The following is a 22,075-nucleotide window of genomic DNA, read 5'->3' on the forward strand; positions in this document are numbered from 1 at the left end:
CTCTTCTCTTTCCATCTCTCTCTTTCTCTCCCATATGGCCTCTCTCCATCTCCTCCTTCCTTTTGCCTTGGTCTGGCATACCTTCCTCCTTCCCTCCAAGCCATTCTCTCCCCCTCTGCTCCCTTTCCTCATTTAACTACTTCATTGGGCAGCAGCAGCATTCACAATTCATTGCTGTTGCTGGCTTCAGGTCTTTCTCTCTGGCCGGTCCTGTCTTCATGAAAACAGGAAGTAGGCAGGACCGGCCAGAGAGGAAGGCCTGAAGCCCCAACAGCAGCGAATTGTAAACGCTGCTGCTGCCTGAAGCACCCGAGGCAGACGCTTCTTTCCCCTCCCAGCCCAACCCCCGCTGACTCTGCGACCCTCCCAGCAAGATGACTTTAATATCAAACCTCCCTCCAGCGTTGGCAGTCGCTGCACGCTAAACAGGCTGCTTCTGCTTTCTTCTGCCGTTGAGTCTCTTTGACACGTCATTGATGACATCATCAGTGACGCGGCAAAGGGACTCAACTGCAGGAGAAAGCCCGAAGCAGCCTGTTTAACGTGCAGCGACTGCCAACGCTGGAGGGATGTTTGTACCGGTGCAGAAGCGATATGTCTCTCCCCCTCCAGTACCTTTGCAGCACTTTGCTGCGGCGCATCCTCCCATGGGGGGGGGGAGGTTTGCACGGTGGGAGCGGGTGAGAGCGCCGATCTCCAGTTGGGTTTTTTATTTTTTGTTTTAAGTTGAAAGCCGGCGCTGCAGCTCCTCTCTCGATCCTGGTGCAGTTCGAGAGAGGAGCCGTTACCATTCACGGTGAGGAAGGTCGCCGCAGCTGTGTAATTTTTTTTTTATTATTTGAAAGTCGCCGCGAGCAAGTGGTGACATAAAACCCACGCATGCGCAATCGTGTTTTCGCGACGGATCAGGGAACACGATTTTTTTAGTGCGCATGCACGTCCTACCATTTTATTATATTAGATATATATATATATATATATACCCCTGAGGAAGATGCTCCTATGGCCGATACCTCCTGTTTTGATAGAAAAATAGCCCCTTCTGGAAAGAAATGTGGGTACTCATGGCCACAACTGACAGTGTCGGAAGAGTGGAGCAGTGATCTTTAATCAGATTCATCATCCCCAGGGGAAGGCATGAGAACCAACCATTAATTCACCTCCTCTCTAAGCTCAGAAGCGTAAAGGGTTGTGGATTTGACCTACTGCCTTTCAGTGGTGCAACCAAAGCAGTTAGCAAAAAACAACATTGTTTTTTGCTTGCTGCTTGCGTCACTGCGGATTACATTGGATTCTTCTTTTCTTTGTGCAACCAAAGCAGTTTGCATTTATTATCTTCTGCCCAGAGACAGACCATTCCTCTGGCTATGATGGAGAAGGCTGAACTCTGATGGAATGATGGAGCCTCTTGAAATCTTTTTGTGGGATGGATCTCCATGTATGAATAGTGGCTTTCTGAAATTGCCATATACTTGTGTATATAATCTACATGCAAATGCCACTATCTACAGATGGAGATGTTTCTACACTTACCTCTAAAATATACAATTATGATATTTGGACAATTTTATGCATTTTTAATGTTACTGTTGTCATATGTTTTATTGTAGATTTCATTATTTTTTTTATTTTCTACCTATGATTATTTTACACATTTTATTTTGTTCTCTTTTTAACTTTTTTTTTTTTTGTAAGTTGTCTTGAGCACAGTTTGGATTTATGTGAGATAGAAATCCAAATAAAATCATAACATAAATAAAATGAATCTTTATGTAACTATAGTATAGAGTAACTATAGGTGGTTTATATATTATAAACTGAATCATGCTTTTCTGTAGTCTCTTTATAAGTTGGTAGGCTGACATATCTTGTAACCTCAGTCTTAGGAGCCTGTTTACTCACGTGAACTAAACATCTGATAATTCCATTCAAAGGTGACAGTTTAACTTCATTGGCAATGGTAGAACATACTGTAGCTTATCAATTCAATGATTTCTTGTCAATCAAGGTTTACAATAAAGAGTTGGAGCTGGAATACGATAATTTTGAAGACTGGCTGCACACTTTCAACCTCCTAAGAGGGAAGATTGGAGACGATGATGACAATGTGGCAGAGGAGGATCGCATAGTGGGAAGGTTTAAGGTCAGCCCAATCGTTATAGAGATCATAGCAACTGATTTTTCTTTGCTATATTCTGGAATTTTCTATCAGGTTATCCATGCTTAGGATCTTTCTTCTTTGTCATCCATTTCACTTGTAAAGCAATTTAGGCTTCGTCCTTGCAACCAGAAGTGTTCTTGATCCAAAATTTTCTGGAGGACTCAACTGAATGATCATGTCAAGTACTAAAGATGGGATTTTGTTTGTTAGATACAAACACTGTTTCCTGCCTTGTACTGGTATATGGCCAGAAGGAAATCTATATTTTATAAGGCAAATCATACCCAGAACCTATTGTGAACCATCTTGGCACCAAGTCCATGCTGGAAAGAAAATATATTTAAACTATGATTGCTTGAATTAAAACTAGTGGTTGCCACACACAAGAAATCTTAGGATGTGAATTCAAGACCCCGCTCTCTCAGCAGTGATGTGTGCAGTCTTGGACATTTCATGTTGGAGTACTGATAGTAGCATGGTCCAAGTCATCTGTACCAGAGATGGCTGTATGTAGTTTCAAAAATAGTAAAACAGTTGTAAAACAAATTGTGGTCCTCTTACTAAGCTGTGGCAGAAAATGGCTTTAGTGTACCCTTTAAATGGATTTTTTTCTACACAGTCATTTGTGCTACAGTAGGAAAATGTCTAATTTTACATATTTTTCAATTAATACCTGTGCACTAATGTTGTCATTATCTGTTTACCCTCTCATATGTCTTTCTAGACACCATGCACAAGTCTTTCTGGCTTTTCTCCCCGCCCAATAACTGGCACGGCAGTCCCCTTGGCATTCTTGCCATTCCCTCCCTTCCCCGAGATGTCCTTCCCCAGCCATCCAGCTCTGCACCCAGCTTCCCCTCCTCTCAAAATCACCTTAGGCCCTACTCAGGCCTACCTTACAGCCCTGGTAGTCTCGTGTTGAACCAAGGTAGGCGCAATCCTCCTACACCCCTCCTACCTGTGCAGTCTCTGTACCAAAAATGGCTGCCGTGACAGCAACCTCACAAGACTGCCAAATTCATTGTCCAATGTCCACTGTTCAGTTGTCATGCATGATTCTTGCTGAGTACTGAATTTGAAGGGGATGCCTTCATTATAGAGCTGCATCCAGAAACTTTTAAGAGCACTCTTCAAGCACTCATACAGAATGTTCAGTGGTATCAGCTGATCCTCCTGTCTTGTTGTTGACTCTTTTGCTATGTGTAAATGTGCCACCTGACATTCCCAGCCCTCTTTAAATTCATCTATAGATATCTGCAACTTAGTTTGTCATCTAACACTGCAGATAGGTTTTGGATAAGTCCTTGCACAGATTCTTCCTGCAGGGTAAAGATCAGCAGTGAGGCTGGGTCCACCAGCATCTTTCTTTTGAGTTCTTTACTTTTCCTCTGCTGGCGTGTTGCGCTTTTATAGGCTTACCTTGCCGGAGCAAGGAATAAACACTCTCTGTCTGACAGCTTTTAAGAACATAAGAATTGCCGCTGCTGGGTCAGACCAGTGGTCCATTGTGCCCAGCAGTCCGCTCATGCGGTGGACCTCTGGTCAAAGACCTGCGCCCTAACTGAGACTAGCCCTACCTGCGTACGTTCTGGTTCTTGTCTAACTTTGTCTTGAATCCCTGGAGGGTGTTTTCCCCCATGACAGACTCCGGAAGAGCGTTCCAGTTTTCTACCACTCTCTGAGTGAAGAACTTCCTTACATTCTTACGGAATCTATCCCCTTTCAATTTTAGAGAGTGCCCTCTCGTTCTCCCTACCTTGGAGAGGGTGAACAACCTGTCCTTATCTACTAAGTCTATTCTCTTCAGTACCTTGAATGTTTCCATCATGTCCCCTCTCAATCTCCTCTGAGGGAGAAAAGGCCCAGTTTCTCTAATCTTTCACTGTACAGAAACTCCTCCAGCCCCTTAACCTCTCCTTCACCAAATCTCATTGTTTTGTCAGGAGGGGGGAGAGGCAGCTACGAGTACACTTCTTTAATGCATTTAAATCTCTGAAATTTGGGCTACATGTGTATGGAGCTGAGTTCCAGGTGTCCACACAGCGTGCTATCGTCACATGACCTGCCAAATTGGGAATCATTTAATTTCTGGTTTAGATTTATAAATTGCAAAATTTGGAAATGTGGTTTTATTAACTAAAAATAATACCATTCTTTTGGGATTTTTTCCCCCCCAGGGTTCAATGTGTGTGTACAAAGTCCCTCTTCCTGATGATATTACCAAGGAAGCTGGTTATGACCCTAATTTTGGAATGTTCCAAGGGATTCCAAACAATGATCCCATCAATGTGCTGGTCAGAGTCTATGTGGTCAGGGTAAGTAACTCCTTGACAATGAAAACTGAAAGCTGTAGTGCACTGAAAGATGATTCTGTAAGTGACCATGAAACCAGTGGCAGCTGCGGCTTTCTTGGCATGGCACGACTATTAATTATTTCTGTGTCACTACTATATGCGCACAGTGCTGTACACATTACAGGCAAGCACTTTCTCTGTCACTTTTTGTACTTGGACAATGGAAAGTTAAGTAAGTTGTCCAAGGTCACAAGGAGCTGCCACGAGAATCAAACCCAGTTCACCAGGATCAAGGCCCACTGCACTAACCCTTAGGCACCTCCTCTCCTCCATACTGCCTCACTGTTTATTTATTTATTAGCTGCCTAAAACCTAGGCAGCTTACAATAAAACATCCAAAGTCATTCAACAGACATTTACAAGATTAAAAATAAAAAATAATAATAATTTCTATCAATAAAATTAACAGAACATCTTTGAGATCAACCTAACACACAGACTTTCCTACATACAAAGAGTCCTTATTTTAATAAAATGCCTGGACAAAAAGATATGTTTTTAACAACTTCTTAAACCCAAGCACATTCTCACAAAAGCACAAATTTCCAGGGATTCTATTCCACAAAACCAGACCAGCTACAGAAAAAGCAGATTCTGCTGTACTTATATATGATGCAATTAATATACATGACTGGAACACTTCTGTAGCTAAAGTTCCCCCTTTAAGTCTTTAAGAAATATACTTTTTTAAAATTTAAATGTTAGTTAGTTAGGTGCCATCGACTCATGCTCGAGTCCTAACGACTAAATGAATTACAGATTTAAAAAGAGATCCGTTTTGTGCTAGACCGGTAAGGTCCTCCAGCATCATGCCCATGGTGGTTTTCAACATGTCCAGCCTTCTGATTGCAGGCCGCCCTCTTCGCCTCGTTCCTTCAACCTTCCCAAACATAATTTCCTTCTCCGATCTTAGTACCTCTGGTTTAATTTTCCTCCCTTCTGCAGCTCTGAGTGGTTCATGTCTGTTGATGCATCCTTTCTCCTCTTTGTCCTCACAGGCTACGGACCTGCATCCTGCCGACATCAATGGCAAGGCAGATCCCTATGTTGTCATCAAACTAGGGAAAACTGACATCAGAGATAAGGAGAACTACATTTCAAAGCAGCTGAACCCAGTTTTTGGAAAGTAAGCCATCACCAACCTGTTCACTATCTACTTTTTTCTATGCTTTGGTTCTGATGAAGAGGGTTTTTTTTGTTTGTTTTTCTTTCATTTTTGTGTATATTACCCTCTCCCTATGGATCTCATAAGAAGAAAGGGAAAAAAAAGGTTAATTCATCACAGATGAAACAATAAAACCATCTACCCTGGGATTCAGGCAGCGATGGTCAGTGTTTTTTTAAATAAAGGCCACCTTGGACTAAGTTAGACCTTGATATTCGGTGTTGGTACCAATCCAGGCATCAGCACTGACTATCCAGGCTCAATGTTGGTCTCTCACTGCTGCAAGGATATCTGTGGGCAGGAGTAATATTCAGCCCACTACCCAGTTAGCTAACCAGATAGCAGGCTGGATATCAGGGTAGGATCAGAGCTTCTCCACACATACCCCCAACCTCTCCCCAGACCCTTCCTGGACCCTCCTAAGAGTAGCCCCTACTCCTGGAACCCCCTTGGCCTACCTGAAGTTCCCTGGTGGTCTAGAGTAGTCACCAGGGCAGGAGCGAACCCTAATCACTCCTGCTCCATGCTGGCTTTAGCCTTAAAATAGGGGCCAAGCAGTAGTCTTGTGAAACAGGAAAGAAAGATGCATGTCTTATGGGTTTTAGTCCTGTTATCCCTTGTTTTTCTGGAATTATTTTGATTTCCAGCTCTTTTCCCATGTACTTCTTATCAGTGTCTATATTTATCATTCTTCCTTTGCCTTTTTGAAAATGAACTGTTCAATTCTTTCACCCCCAGGTCATTTGATATTGAGGCCACCTTTCCCATGGAATCCATGTTGACAGTTGCTGTGTTCGACTGGGATTTGGTGGGCACCGATGATCTGATTGGAGAAACCAAAATTGATCTGGAAAATCGTTACTACAGCAAGCACAGGGCTACCTGCGGGATCTCAAAGACCTACTCTGTGTAAGTCAGAGCACTTTACTCTAAATGTAAATCATGTTTTACACCCGAAAATGACAGGTTTATACAGTTGTATATTTTTATACAGCATATTTTTACAAAATGTTACCATATCTCTGAGGCAGGCATGCGCTGAAATATGGCCATGTCTGGTCACTGGTCTCATTTTTAATAAATTGGTTGATTGCCATATTGGTTGTTTGGATTTCCTTTGTTTCTTCAGATCTGATCTATCATTTTAATTAGAAAAAAAAAATAAGAAGTGACTCTTAGATTTATATACAGTATATATATACACCTGCCTTGGAGCAGGTGCACTTCTGAAAGTTATTTTATAAGCTTGTTTCATAAACTGTCAAAATAGTGGAAGTGTGACAAAAAACATATAGGCACCATACCAGAAAAGCAAACCCTTAAAAAATCTTTACATGCAAAAGTATCAAGTTAAGGATGTGAATAAAATGGGACATAAAACACTGTGAACCCATAAATGCCAAATTTTGTTGGTTAAACTGGTGCTGGTTTCATCATTATTTGTCCTATACAGTGGTGCCTCGCACAACGGACGCCTCGCACAGCGAACGCTGCGCATAACGAACTTTTTGTCTTGCTCCCTATAACGAACTTCGTTTCACACAACGAAGTCGCCCGAGGGGCCCGGGGGGGGGGGGGGCGGAACTACTCTCGCCGAAGCCGGGAACAGCAGCACCCTCCTGTCTGAATGCAGTGTTCCATCATCTCCCTCCACCTTACCCCAGACGCCGAGTTTTCCGGCTTTCCCCCTCGGCCAGCCACACACTCTCAAAGAGCAGCACACGCGCGCATGCTCTGTCGTTCAATCTTCTCCTCTGACGCAACCGGAAACCGGAAGTTGCAGGAGAAGAGAACATTGACCAACTTCAGCAGCTGCGCGTGCACAGCTTTCTGAAAGCGTGCGGCTGGGTGAAAAAGAAAGCCGGCAAACTCTGCATATAAGGTGAGGTGGAGGGAGGGAAATGTAGGGCTGCAGAACGAATTATTTTCTTTTACATGTATTCTTATGGGAAAACAGGGCTGCAGAACGAATTATTTTATTTTACATGTATTCTTATGGGAAAACAGGGCTGCAGAACGAATTATTTTGTTTTACATGTATTCTTATGGGAAAACGCGTTTCACACAACGAACGTTTCACATAACAAACTTGCTCCTGGAACGGATTAAGTTCGTTGTGTGAGGCACCACTGTATTTTATAATGTAACCTGTGAAGGCCAATCTATATTACATTGCACCCAAATTTATTTTTTTAGAATTTCACTTCACAAAGTACCAGTGCAATGTCCAAAACCATCTGTTTTCCCCATTTCCCTTTCTTTTTATTTAATGCAAAGTATCCTACCTAGTTCCCTTTTGTACCATGTTTTGTCTGTAATGACCATGTAACCTGTCTTTTTTTTTTTACCCATTTTTTATATTTTAAAATTTTGCACAACTGTAAACCGCTTAAAATTTGAAACTATTCAGCTTAGTTAGAAGATCAATGTTCACTGACCCAACGCTAGGGTTTCAGCAAACCACCTGCTTCAAGGGTCTTTGTACTGCACAGATCTCCTAGATGTCTTGGACACTCTCTAAAGTTGAAAGGGGATAGATTCCGTACAAACGTAAGGAAATTCTTCTTCATCCAGAGAGTGGTAGAAAACTGGAACGCTCTTCCGGAGTCTGTTATAGGGGAAAACACCCTCCAGGGTTTCAAGACAAAGTTGGAGAAGTTCATGCTAAACTGGTGAGAATGGACTCGTTTGGAGCACTGGTCTTGACCTTGGGGCCGCTGCTTTTGGGAAGTTGTTCATTCCTCAGATCATAACTAGGTTAGCTGATGGAAGTCTCTCACCCCCACACAATCTCTGTCAGTATAGGCTCCAGACCAGTCTTCTTGCTACTCTCTCCAGTTCCTCCACTCAAGTGAGATTTAGGTCATACTGTCTCTCCATTTTGTTTAATTTGTCTTAGGCCTAGAGTAGTGCCAGGGAACTCACTGACTCTAAAGCCATTTTCCCTATGTTAGCTTGGCAAAGAAGAGAGGCTGATAATCAAGGCAAAAGAAAGACAAAGTCCAGTTGCCACGACCATGGATGAATGAGCAATGGCCCTTTTCCTTCCAAAACAAGGCTTTTTATAATCTAACTCCTTCATTAGGTTATTTCCCATTTTAGGACCTAGCTAGAAAATGCCAAGGGGCATACTTCCTTGTGCTATTTCCAGGGCAAAATCACCCCTGAAAGATCATGTCAAAAAAATGCCTTATTGCAAAGGCTATATTGAAACCTGGATCACATGTAGATTATGATGACTTTTTTTTTATTGGATCACAAAAAGACATCTGAAGAAATGACTGTGTGATCTTGAAAGTTCATACACTACAATACTGTTTTTTTGGCTCAGTATGCAACCAAAATTATACAACCAAACTTATTAACTGACTTTTTGCACTTTTATTGCTGTACTTTTGCCCAGTGAGGTTTTTTTTATTATTGTTACTATTATAAAACATTTTAGATTGCAATCTAAAAAAAATCAGGAAAAGAGATACAGAAACATCAATTGCAAAATATATGTACCTAATAAATTAATAAACTCCATCTCCAAAGCCTACCACTGGAGGAGAGTTGATGGCAAAAAAATAAAGATTTTAAAAACAGATAGCATCGCATTATTATGTAATTGCATCCTGTATAAATCCATAACCTTGGACGCTCTATGACAGCCTCAGCACAGAAGGAATAGTATTATTACTGATAGGCAACTCATCTAGGGTAGGATAAGATGCTGATGGACAAAATAATTTTCTCCAGGTATGAATCAGAAAGCTTCTTGCAGAACTGCAATGGGAACCACAAGAACTGGTTTCAGCTTTTCTTCCCCTATTAGGTACTACTGGATACTTTAAAATGACAGATATGCTGTGGGTTCTTCTTACTAAGAACACAACTACTGTATAAACCTTCCAAAATTACTTTCAGATTGGAAGTAGAACTCTAAAACAAATGGAACTCATGAAGATGAAACACATCAAGGGAAAACTACTGAGGCCAGTCAGAATTAGAATGCAAAATCCTCGATTTATGGGGAATAGCTAAAAGTTTTATATCTTACACCATAAGGACTAGATTTTCTAAAGTGTGCAACTGTTGTAGAGTTTGCTATTACCATTTATATTCATTATTTCTAAATGTATAAAAAGGACTGGGTAAAGAGGTAGGAGCTTTTAGTAAATCTAGTCCTTTGTGACTAATTTTTAGAAAGCTAAAGAGCTTTGCAATCAAATTTTGGTTCTTCCTCTAGAGATCCCACTCCATTTGTTGCTCTCTCACTCTCTCTGTGCATATTTTGGTTTTTACTGAGAAATTGCAAGAGACTGGGGCAGGGGCAGGAGGCTATGGGTGGCCAGACTAGTTTAGCATGCAGGATCATTCTCCTTCTCCTTTTGCATCTCTGATCCTTTCTCCCTTTTCTTCCCCATCCCTGAGATCCTAGCTCTATGCCAATTCCCCTTCCTTACTTCCCTGCACAGATGTCTAATATCCAATTATCTCTACTAAAGAAGGAGAAAAAAGAAGTAAATGAATTAAATAGACGCAAAACAAAGCTAAGAGAATGACTGTGTGGGGACATTTTTATGACTGGCTCCTACCATGCACTTTCTGGGAGCCTACTTGGAGGGGCCCAGTTATAAAAATGTCCCCACAGAGAGCTAGTGTAAGGGCCTGATTCTATAAGTGTTGCCTAGGCTTGGCGCCTACATGAAACTCTCATTTTTTATACCGCTAAACCGTTAAGTTCTATGCGGTTCACAAAAGATAAAGGATATACAAAAGAAAATACAGTAAACGGGATTTACCTCATTTCCAAAAGATTTGATAAAGAGATATGTTTTTAAGGCACCTCCCCCTTTTTTTTTTTTTTTTTTTACAAAAGCACAGAAGAGGTTTTTAGCACCATCTAGTGTGCTGAATGCTCTGCACTGCTCCGATGCTCATAGGAACTCTATGACAGATGAAGCAGCACAAAGCATTCAGCGTGCTGACCAGCATTAAAAACCTTTTCTATACTTTTGTAAAAAGGGGGGGGGGTATTAATTCTGCACAAAACTTAATTGGTTTAGTAATTGGCCACGCCATTAAAACCGCTTTACAAAAATTTTTTTTTTAAACCCAATTAATTTAAGTTTCATGCGGAATGCTGCGTGGCACCTAGCAATGCCTAAGTCAAGGTGCTCAACAGCACCTAACAATGCTTACATAAAAGTAGGCGTGGTTAGAGGCAGAAAATAGGCGTGGTTGATTGAGGCATCACTAGGCGTCTGTGTTAGGTGCCAGTAAATTAGGCCAGGAAAACCCTGGCTTAATGTACCGATGCCTACCACTAGGACACTTAGCGTTGCCTAATCTGCTTAGGCACCACTAGGCATGATTCTCTGATGTCATATGGTTGATTGACAGTTGCACCAACCAATGCCTACAAGTCAGGTAGTGCTAGGTGCCGTTTATAGAATCAGGCCCTAAATGTGCAGCTAAGTGCAGCAGGGATGCAAGCAACGTACAGGCCTCACCATTCAAATACATGCATTGTAAGCGAGTATTTGCAGAGTAGAACTTGGGTGCCATACTAGCATATACACAGAAATGGGCATAAATGCTCATATTCTAAACATGTACATATGTAATACATATAAATGTGTGTCCCGATGATTCTAGAATTGCCATTTACCTGTATATTTTAAAATAAAATGTTTACATTATGTGATATATAAAAATACCACAACATTGCTGTAGAATTCCAAAAACTTTTTTGTAGAGAATTGGGTCACAACCCAGCCCTAGGGACGCGCCAAGCCAATCATGTTGTCAGGATAGCCACAAAAAATGGATTTGCACGCTCTGCCTCCATTGTATGCACATTGATCTCATGCATACTTTTTGTGGATATCCTGCTGTAGAAGTTTCTAAGCCTTGATTGAAAAACTACCCTTGACCTGCTGCAGAAAATGTACAGTGGACTTGGAATGATCAGAGCTGCAACACAACTAAAGAGCAAGTCTATAAATTAAGTGTTCACAATGACAAGTCCATTGGCCTGGGTTCTCTAAATGGTGCCGTTGTCAGCGGACGCCTTAAAAGCAGCTGCCAATTGCGTGTTAATCACGTGACAGCACCATTTAGAGAATCACGTCTCTGGCAAAAGTAGGCACTGGAAATGTAGGCTGGGATTTTCAAGGCCTACGTTTCCGGTGCCTACCTTTGATATGAATCATACCTCCAGAGGTGCCTACAAGCGCCTAATGCCACATCTGGCATTAACCATGCCTACAATGGCTTTAGGCATTGGTAGACACCTCTGGAGGTGCAATTTTGTTGACATTTTTTGAGGTACCGGTAGGTGTCTGGAAATCTCTTTTAAAAGAATTCTTAAATAGCGTGTCCCTCTTAACATAGGCACTGGTAGGATGCCTACTGACACCTAAGTTAAGTTGCCATTTATAGAATATGGGCCATTGTATAAACATATTTAAAATCTTACTGTATATACTCAAATATAAACCTGGATTTTTGGGCCCAAAAAAAAGGGGATCCCAACGCCTCCCCCCCAGCCCAAATTATTGCAGGGTGCCGCTGCCACAAGGCTCTGCACCCTGCCCCCCTCCCTGCCCATCATACCTTCTCTACCGATCCATGGTAGACCAGAGGTGCAGCGGGCAGGAGCATGCTTTCCGCATTCTTGCCCTGTTGCTAGCCAGCTGCTGCACAATCAGGTTTTCTTCGGTCGCTGAGCAGCATCGAGCAGGAGCACACTTTGGCGCTGCTGCTCGGCGCTGAGCAGCTTCCTTACTGGCTCAGCACCAAGCAGCAGCACCGAAGCATGCTCCTTCTTGGTGCCACTCGGTAGCCGAATAAAACCCAATCTCGCTGCAGCATGTTAGCAGTGGGGCAGGAGCGCGGAAAGCTCGCTCCTGCCTACTGAATCTCTGGACCACCAGGGATCGACAGAAAAAGTACGACAGGCAGGGAGGGGGCAGGATGCAGAGCCTGGGACAGGAGGAAGGGAGAGAAGGGGGCTGGGCGCAGAGCCTGACAGAGGAGGGAGGGAAGGGTGCTGGGTGCAGTGCCTGACAGGGGACGGGGTTCAGAGCTTGGCAGGGAGGGGGCTGGGTGCAGAGCCTGACAGGGTAGGGCACTTGAAAATCAAGCTGCCTGACTTATATTCGAGTCAATCGTTTTTCCTCCTTTTGGGAGGGAAATGGGGATCTCGACTTATATTCGAGTATATACGGTATGTGCTAGTCTCAGTGTATATAAACCAGGTCAAAGATCTGGAATCACGATTATTAGCTGTGCTAAGACAACATATAAATTAAATAGCTTCACACACACATGCACACACACAGACCAAATGTACCTGAACGTAAATTGCCCTGGTGCCTTAAGTTGTGAATGCAAATCGGTACACACAGCCAATTTGTACATACAGCTTAATTGATTAATTGGCCTAACCAGTGCTGATAATTAGGGATTAACAGATTGTAATTCACGCTAATTGGCACTAATTAAAAATTACACATACAACTTGGAAAGCGCAATTCTACTTTTTTGTATGGAATGAAGTTTCCAACAGTAACTGAAATAAGTGCTGAAAATCATTCTGACATTTCTCTGCCCACCAGCATTGTTGAGATTTTTCTTTTTTCTTAGTCACGGCTACAACCAGTGGAGAGACCCCATGAAGCCCACTCAGATTTTGTCTAAATTGTGCAAAGAAGGGAAGGTGGATGGTCCTCATTTTGGTCCTGGAGGGAGAGTAAAGGTCTTAAATCGAGTTTATACTGGCCTCACAGAAATTGAAGATGAAAATGGTAAGAGCTTTGGGTTATGGCAGGACAGGGAGTACTAGCATTATGTCATAATATTTTTTAGACAGCTTAGTAAATAGTTTATAGCGAGAAGGGAAAATTATAGAGTCCATTATTAGCTGCTTGCCAGTGCCCTGAAGTCCCTTTTGCTAGATGAAACCTATCATTCCTACTGTTAAACAGATCATTGATTTTGAAGTGTCATGTAGCTTGTTTTTGCTGACTATAATGCTCCAGTGTTGATTTTAAAATAGTAAACAATATTCACCATTTACATTGGTTTTAGCTGACTGTTGTTCATTGCACAAAAAAAAAAAAGTTATTGAAAAATTCATACAAAAACAGGGGAAACAAAACCACAAAACTCAAAAGAGCAAAACCAAAGTGGAATTGTCCAATCAGAATGGTGCACAAAAAAAGTGTCTTTCAACTCATCTGATCAATCCAAATGCCTTTATTCATCCAAAGTTGTGCAAATTCATACAGTGACTCAATGACTCGACATGTACATGTTTCGGCCTACCCGGCCTGCATCAGGAGTCTTAGGAGTCTTTGGGTGTACAATGGAAAACAAGATCTTATGCCAACCAACCAAAACATTGCTTCTGCACGAATCTTGGAGCACTGCTGCAAGGCCGCGGCATTTTGCAGTGCTCCAAGATTCATGCAGAAACAACGTTTTGTTTGGTTGGCATAAGATCTTGTTTTCCATTGTACACCCAAAGACTCCTAAGACTCCTGATGCAGGCCGGATAGGCCGAAACATGTACATGTCGAGTCATTGAGTCACTGTATGAATTCGCACAACTTTGGATGAATAAAGGCATTTGGATTAGTCAGATGAATTGAAAAATTCATGACATACTAACATTTTTTTCATAAGTTTCTATGGGCTCCTTTTACTAAGGTGCACTAGCGTTTTTAGCGCACGCAGGAAATTACCGCGCGCTACGCTTCTAGAACTAACGCCAGCTCAAAGCTGGCGTTAAGGTCTAGCGTGCACGGCAATGTAGCACGCGCTATTCTGCGCGTTAAAGCCCTAACGTGGCTTAGTAAAGGAGCCCTATATTTCTGTATCTTTTTGTCATATTACCATACCAGTTCAATAAATCATTAACTACTCTTTATACATGTAATTCTAATGACACAAGGGTCCTTTTACTAACCCCCTCTTATACTAAGGTATGCTATGCTTTTTAGTACATGGTAAATATTAGCGTGCGCTAATCACGTGCTAAACGCTATGGACGCATTAGTGGTTAGCGCACGCATTGATTTAGCGTGCGCTAAATGCCCGCTAAAACACTTAGTGCACCTTTGTAAAAGAGGGCCTAAGTGTGTTAATGGATTTAGAGCAGGCTAAATGCTAAGAAGTCCATTATATACCTATGGGCTTCTCAGCATTTAGCATGCACTAATTCCGTTAGTGCACCTTAGTAAAGGGACCCCGTTGTTATTATTACATCTGAAATAATGTCACAAAACATGTTATCCCATAATTGAACAGCTATCCAAGATAAAGAAGAAAGGATATGGAAATTGACAGCACCTGATAGTGCCAAGGACACTGTGAGGCTTCAGAGAAGCTCCTCCAAGACTGTACAGAATGGTCATGTGATGCACACTAAGGACCAGATTCTGTAATTGGTGCCTAAAAATGAAAGGTGCCTAAAGTTAAGTGCCTATTACATGTCAATCACGCTTAGATGCCCGGTACAGAATCACACTTAGCAACATCTAACTTAAAACTTAGGCGCCTGTAATGTAAGCCAGGGTTTTAAAGGTCTACATCATAGGCGCCTAAGCCCTTTAGAGATTTGGGCCTAGCGGCACCTAAGTCTTTCTTCACCCCTAAACACGCTTACTTTGGTATTAGGCGTCTATCTGTTGTAGAATTGCGCCCAATTAAAGCTCATTATTGAAGCTAATTTACTAATTAAGTTAGGTACCGTTTATAGAATTCCCCTGTAAGTTGCTCTATCTAAAGACAGAATACAGAAATTGGGATTGAGACCTCAGGTCAGGCCGTTTCAAATTCTAGTTGCATTTTAGAAAAGGATCCGATGACAGGGCTTTTTTCTAAATTATACGAAAGAAGCACATTTATGTTTTGACAACATGCGGCAGGAGCAGTCATATTACAACTATCAATGTCTAAAACATCAGCGGGAGCAATGCAGCAACATATACTGTATATCTCGGTGGCGACACTTACATATCATGGTAATTGTCATGGTGACATGTAAGCGCTGATAAATAGACATACATGCTTGCCATTTTGGAAACCTACACATCTAAAATGCTCCCAATAAAATACAGAGCCCACAATCATTCAGCACAATTGATTAAGGTGGGGGGGGGGGGCAGAAAGAAAACAGGAGGATTATGGGGCACCCAAAATGAGAAATGAACCATAACGTTATGTGCCCTGAGGCAGCTGTAAATTCCAACATTGATCTTACAAGGGTTACCAGGTGTCCGGGAAAACCCAGACATGTCCTCTTAAGAACATAAGAAGTGCCTCTGCTGGGTCTGACCAGAGGTCCATCATGCCCAGCAGTCCACTTGCGCGGCGGCCCAACAGGTCCAGGACCTGAATAGTAGTCCTCTATCTATACCCCTCTATCCCCTTTTCCTTCAGAAAATTGTCCAATCCCTTCTTGAACCCTATTACCGTACTCTGTCCTATCACGCCCTCTGGAAGCTCATTCCAGGTGTCCACCACCCACTGGGTGAAGAAAAACTTCCTAGCATTGGTTTTGAATCTGTCCCCTTTCAGCTTTTCCGAATGCCCTCTCGTTCTTGTAGTTTTCGAAAGTTTGAAGAATCTGTCCCTCTCCACTTTCTCTATGCCCTTCATGATCTTGTAAGTCTCTATCATATCCCCTCTAATCCTCCTCTTTTCCAGGGAAAAGAGCCCCAGTTTCTCCAGTCTCTCCGTGTATCAAACGCGTCACTCTCCTTTGAACCCTCTCGAGTATCGCCATATCCTTCTTAAGGTATGGCGACCAATATTGAACGCAGTACACCAGATGCGGGCGCACCATCGCCGATACAATGGCAGGATAACTTCTTTCGTTCTGGTTGTAATATCCTTCTTGATTATTCCTAGCATCCTATTTGCTTTCTTAGCGGCCGCTGCGCATTGTGCCGACGGCTTCATTGTCTTGTCCACTATTACCCCCAAGTCCCTTTCTTGGGTACTTTCAGCCAATAACATCCCTCCCATCGTATAGCTGTACCTCGGGTTTCTGCTTCCTACATGCAATACTTTACATTTTTCTACATTGAACTTCATCTGCCATCTCATTGCCCACTCCCCCAGTTTATTCAGGTCCCTTTGTAATTCCTCGCAGTCCTCTTTGGTCCGAGCAGCACTAAATAGTTTGGTATCGTCTGCAAATTTTATTATTTCACACTTCATCCCTGTTTCTGTATCATTTATAAATATATTGAATAGCAGCGGTCTGAGCACCGACCCCGGCGGAACACCCCTCATGACTCCTCCAGGGCGAGTAGTGGCCTTTTATTACTACCCTCTGCTTCCTTCCCGCCAACCAATTTCTGATCCATCTGTGTATGTCTCCTTCCACCCCATGGTTCTTCAGTTTCTGAAGTAGGTGTTCATGGGGTACCTTGTCAAAGGCTTTTTGGAAATCTAAATATACGATGGTCTATGGGGTCCCCTTTGTCCATCCATTTGTTAATTCCTTCAAATTAGTGTAGTAAGTTTGTTAGGCACGATCTCCCCTTGCAGAATCCATGTTGGCTTGTGATTAGAAGTTTATTTCTTTCAAAATGCTCATTGATGCTGTCTTTTATCAGCGCTTCCGCCATTTTCCCCGGAACCGAGGTCAGACTGTAGTTCTCTGGGTCACCTCTCGATCCCTTCTTGAAGATAGGCGTAACATTGGCTATCTTCCAATCCTCTGGGATCACGCATGTTTTCAGGGATAGATTGCAAACTTGCTGTAGTAGTTCCGCTATTTCCTCCTTTAGTTCTTTCAAAATCCTTGAGTGGATTCCGTCCGGGCCCTGTGATTTGTCAGTTTTTAATTTTTCTAACTGCCTGCGTATGTCTTCAAGGCTTACTTCCATGGATGTTAGTTTGTCTGTTTGGGCTCCTTTGAAGATTTGCTCCAGTTCTGGTATGTTGGATGTTTCCTCTTTTGTAAATACAGATGAAAAGAACATGTTTAGTTTTTCTGCCACTTCTTTCTCCTCCTTCACCACTCCCTTCCTGTCTCCGTCATCCAGCAGTCCCACCTCCTCCCTAGCCAGCTGCTTCCCTTCTCTTTTTCGAGGACTCTCCGGGTGTCCGTATGTTGTTTTTTTTTTTAATGGGGGAGTCTGTCCAGGTTTAGGTGGCTCTCCTGAATCCCCCACCTAACTCCTCCCCTGGCCCAGCTGCTGTAATTGAGTCTTTGCGCAGCTGGCAGCAACAACGAGGAGAGCCTGCTGCCACCAGCCTGTCCCAGAAACTGCCTGTCTGCAGGATTTGTCTGTGCAGGAACAGAAAGCCACTGCAGAGAAGAAGCTTCCGGGGCAGGCAGGCAGCTGCCAGCTGCCTGAAAATTCAATTACAGCAGCTGGGCCTAGGAATGAGGTAGGTGGAGGAGTCAGGAGCTAAAGAGGTTGTGAGGGAAAGCAGCATCTGAAGATGGAGGAGGGTGGGGAACTGGAGAAATAGTATGGAGGGAGGAAGAAACAGCATGGGTGGAGGGAAGGAGGGATGAAGAGAGGCTGGAGAAACAGCATGGAGGGAGGGAGTGCTGAAAAAATGGCGTGAAAGGAGGGAGGGGCGGAGAAGCATTATGGAAAGGAAAGAGTCCTGGAGAAAAGAGCATGAAGTAAGACAGTGTTGGATGGGAGGGGGGAGACAAAAATAGCAGGAGAGAAGGTTGAAAGGAGAGAGAGAGAAGTATCCATGAGGGAGGAGGGTTGGAGGAAGAGAATGAAAGAGAAGCACTAAAATGGTACAGAGAATGAGAAGGGGGACCAAGGAAATAGGTGGAGTGTGGGCGGGGCTATGGGTGGGGCCAGGGGGTCCTCTTTATTGTCTTCACAAATATGGTAACTCTAATCTTATCAAGCATAAACCTGCTTTCCTCCTCTGAAATGAAGAATACATTTGTGTGTGTGTTTTTTATTGCTTTTATTGTTAACTGCTTTGTTATTACTAAGGAAAGGCGGATAAATAAACGTAAACCATAAACCAGATTTTTTGGTCCCACTCTAATTCTGGCCCATACCATGTCCCAAAAAACAAAGCAGAGCATTCCACAAAACTAGGGTTACCATTTGGCTCCAGAAAAAGGAGGATGGATTGAGACATCTGGGTCTTACTTCCATTGCGTTCAGAGGAAGTAAAACCCGGAGTTCTCAATCCGTCCTCTTTTTTCTGGAGCCATATGGTAACCCTAAACTGAAGAGAAAAATTTATTAAAGGAATGCCCGATGTAACCACGTTTCACCTTCCAAAGGCTACATCAGGGATCTTCCTAATAGAGATAATGAATTAAAAAACAGAGCAGCAAATGTCTTATCACAAGAACCAGCAGCAGTGAATCGGAGTGGTCCATATAAGAGTAAAACTCCTCCTCCATGTTCAGCAGCACAATTTCAGGGGTCAGCATCTAATAACGCCATTACTGTCTATACAACCTCGCCTTATTATCTTCAGCCACTGCAATCTCAAACTCTGTCTCATTTCCAAATGAATAATCCTTACTATCATTTAAGATCCTTTCCCATTCACTTGTGTAAGTGCACATTGTATGTGGTGCCTGAAATAAATATTTGAATTTGCTCAGTGTAAGAATTTCCACAGACTGAGAAAACCTTGAACCAGTTCATTGACTGAAGTGTTTGTTGTAGCCAGAACCTTCTGCCTCAGCCTCTTCCTTTCCTGCAGGTCAGAAGAAACAGACAGATGAACATCTTGCACTGACTGTTCTCCACCACTGGGACGAAATCCCACGAGTAGGATGCAATCTGATCCCTGAACACGTGGAAACACGGCCCCTGCTGAACCCTGACAAGCCTGGAATTGAACAGGTGACACTGCCACGAGCCAATGCACTTAGACAGTGATTCATAGTCTATATTGTCCTTTGCTTTCAAACCTATATGGAATGGGGCTAACTTTATAACAGGGAACTAGGCAAAATGCCCCAAAGGCACTTATTGTATACCTATTCTATAAAAGCTACTCTTCATACGTGCTCTCCATTCATAGAATGTTGCTACTATTTGGGTTATTGCCAGGTACTTGTGACCTGGATTGGCCAGTGCAAGTGCAAACTGATGCATGTGGGAAAGAGGAATCTGAATTATAGCTAGATGATGTAGAGTTCCATCTTTGGAGTACCGCCCAGGAAAAGTATCACTCCATGGTGCGACTGCACCTGGAAAACTATGTGCAATTGTAGATGCCGCATCTCAAAAAAAGATACAGCAGAATTAGAAAAGGTACAAAGAAGGGCCACAAAAATGATACAAGGGACGAAATGGCTTCCCTATCAAGAAAGGCTAAAGCTACTAGGGTTCTTCAGCCTGGAAAAGGGATGGCTCGGCGGGAAGATATAATAGAGGTCTATAAAATTCTGAGTGGAGTGGAATGGGTAGATGTGGACCGCTTGTATACTCTTTCCAAAAATACTAGGATCTGATTTCTTTGCTTGTATATTTCAGGGCCGTCTGGAGATGTGGGTGGACATGTTTCCAATGGACATGCCAGCTCCAGGTGCAGCCATTGACATTTCCCCAAGGAAGCCAAAAAGGTAGTGAACATTCCATAGCCTCCAAAGGTATTCTGGGAACAAACTGCCCCTACTTCATCTACCACTACTACCCTTGCAACACTGCCATTACACATAAAGCTTATTCAAACTGTAAATCTAATCATTCTATCTTAACAGCTTTGTTTCATACTTTTATGAAAAAATAGAACAGATCTTAAAAAAATAATTGAATGTGAAACTCTAATCTCATTGACTCTGGATGCAGTGGCATAGTAAGAGGGGTGCGGACTACCCCTGCTGTCAAGTTGGTGAGGGTGCTGATACCTCTTCGCCCCGCCCTGCCACACCATGTGACCCTCGCGCCATCCCTCTCCCCACCCCATACCTCTGTATTATCTTCGCTAGTGCAAGCAACTACTGCCTGTTGCTGGTGCCAGCCTGGTTCTCCACTGAATCGCTTCCAGGTCATGGGGCCAGGAAGTGACATCAGAGGGAATCTAACGCTAGCGCAAGGAGCATGCTTGCAGAAGCCACTCACGCTGGCGAAAATTAAGAGAAACGAGAGGCAGGGAGAGTTCAAGTGTGGAATGAGGGAGGTGGGGAGGAGTGGGAGCATGGGGAGGAGGGTGTGGGAGGTGCTGAGGGGGTACCACTGCTCCGGGCACCTCCTACCCTTAATACGCCACTGCCTGGATGCTTAGACTGACAGTTTCATTGCCCACAATCAAAGTGAAATGACTGTAGAGGTGATACAAAAAGAAAAGAGACATGTAAACATATGGTCTTCCATGCTGGGAGCAGTAAGGCCAATATTCTATAAATGGCGTCTAACTTAAACGGCAAAGCCGTTTAAAACCAAAAATGTAGGCGCATACAAACCGAGAACCTAGATTGCGTTTTGGCAGCACCGAAGATTGAAGTAGGCATGGCTAATGCCGGAAACAACCTTAGGTGATTGGTTTTATTTAAAAATTTATATACCGCATAAAACACTCCGGCTACCCCATAAAATGCCACTAGGTTATGCTTTCTTATCTGACCTTTTTTCTTGTTATCACATCTTGCCTCTGCTTATGAGAGAATAAAAAACGAGATAAACTACAATTTCTCTGTCTTGTTCCTTTACTTCTTTGCCAAGAATGGCTGAATTCTGTCACTTCTGACAGTATCTATCAACTGTAAAGTATTTTCTTATCTTTTTTTGTTTTAACCTTCCTCCATCCAGCGCCATATCAAGACCCTTTTCCCTTGGAAGTTCCTTTTGTAAGGAAATTTGCATCTGTAGTAATTAAATATTAATTTATCTACCGTGTTCCCTTTCATCCCTCCAGCAAGAGCCTTAAGTCTTTCTTTGCAGGAATTATGTTGTAGACCTTATATTTTTGCCCTTCTATAACTGTTTCCATTCTTCTATTGTTATTACAAAGGTCCAGTCTCCAGAACAGTACAGAGTAATCCCACTAGCAAACTCTGCAAGGAGAATATTATCTTCTTTCTCCTGCCGAAGACATCTCTACTTCTGCAACTAAGCACAGAGTCCATCTTCCTTGTTGTTTTGCTGCAGTGACGGACTGTGGCTTTCTCAGTTCACCTGCTATGATTTTGCCTAGACTTATTTCTTGTTTAATCATTTCCAGTTCTAGTCTTTCTAAGGGGCCCTTTTACTAAGCTGCGCTAAAAGATGGCCAGTGCTATTCCCAGCGCAGGTCTTTCCCATGCATTGAGGCCACTTTTAGTGTGACAGTAAAATGGCCAGTTTTCTTAATTCCCATTAATAGCCACATGCTAATTTCCCCATTAGCATACAGATGTTAGTATATGACTACAAATGCTTAATTTTCCTGCCTTTCTTATTCATC

At 42.8% G+C, this 22,075-nt stretch overlaps 1 protein-coding gene across 2 annotated transcripts in view; it reads left to right on the forward strand.

Annotated features, from left to right (window-relative positions):
• Positions 1-22,075, forward strand: part of OTOF (otoferlin) — a 432,592-nt gene that overhangs the window by 368,625 nt on the left and 41,892 nt on the right. For both annotated transcript variants that reach the window (XM_033938296.1, XM_033938297.1), the window contains 7 exons: positions 2,009-2,143; positions 4,339-4,476; positions 5,514-5,641; positions 6,419-6,589; positions 13,316-13,476; positions 19,388-19,530; positions 20,167-20,255. In XM_033938296.1, coding sequence (XP_033794187.1) covers positions 2,009-2,143; positions 4,339-4,476; positions 5,514-5,641; positions 6,419-6,589; positions 13,316-13,476; positions 19,388-19,530; positions 20,167-20,255 — 965 coding nt within the window. The remainder of the gene's footprint in view (positions 1-2,008; positions 2,144-4,338; positions 4,477-5,513; positions 5,642-6,418; positions 6,590-13,315; positions 13,477-19,387; positions 19,531-20,166; positions 20,256-22,075) is intronic.

This window comes from Geotrypetes seraphini, chromosome 3 (genome assembly GCF_902459505.1).
Source record: "Geotrypetes seraphini chromosome 3, aGeoSer1.1, whole genome shotgun sequence".
Taxonomy (NCBI): domain Eukaryota; kingdom Metazoa; phylum Chordata; class Amphibia; order Gymnophiona; family Dermophiidae; genus Geotrypetes; species Geotrypetes seraphini.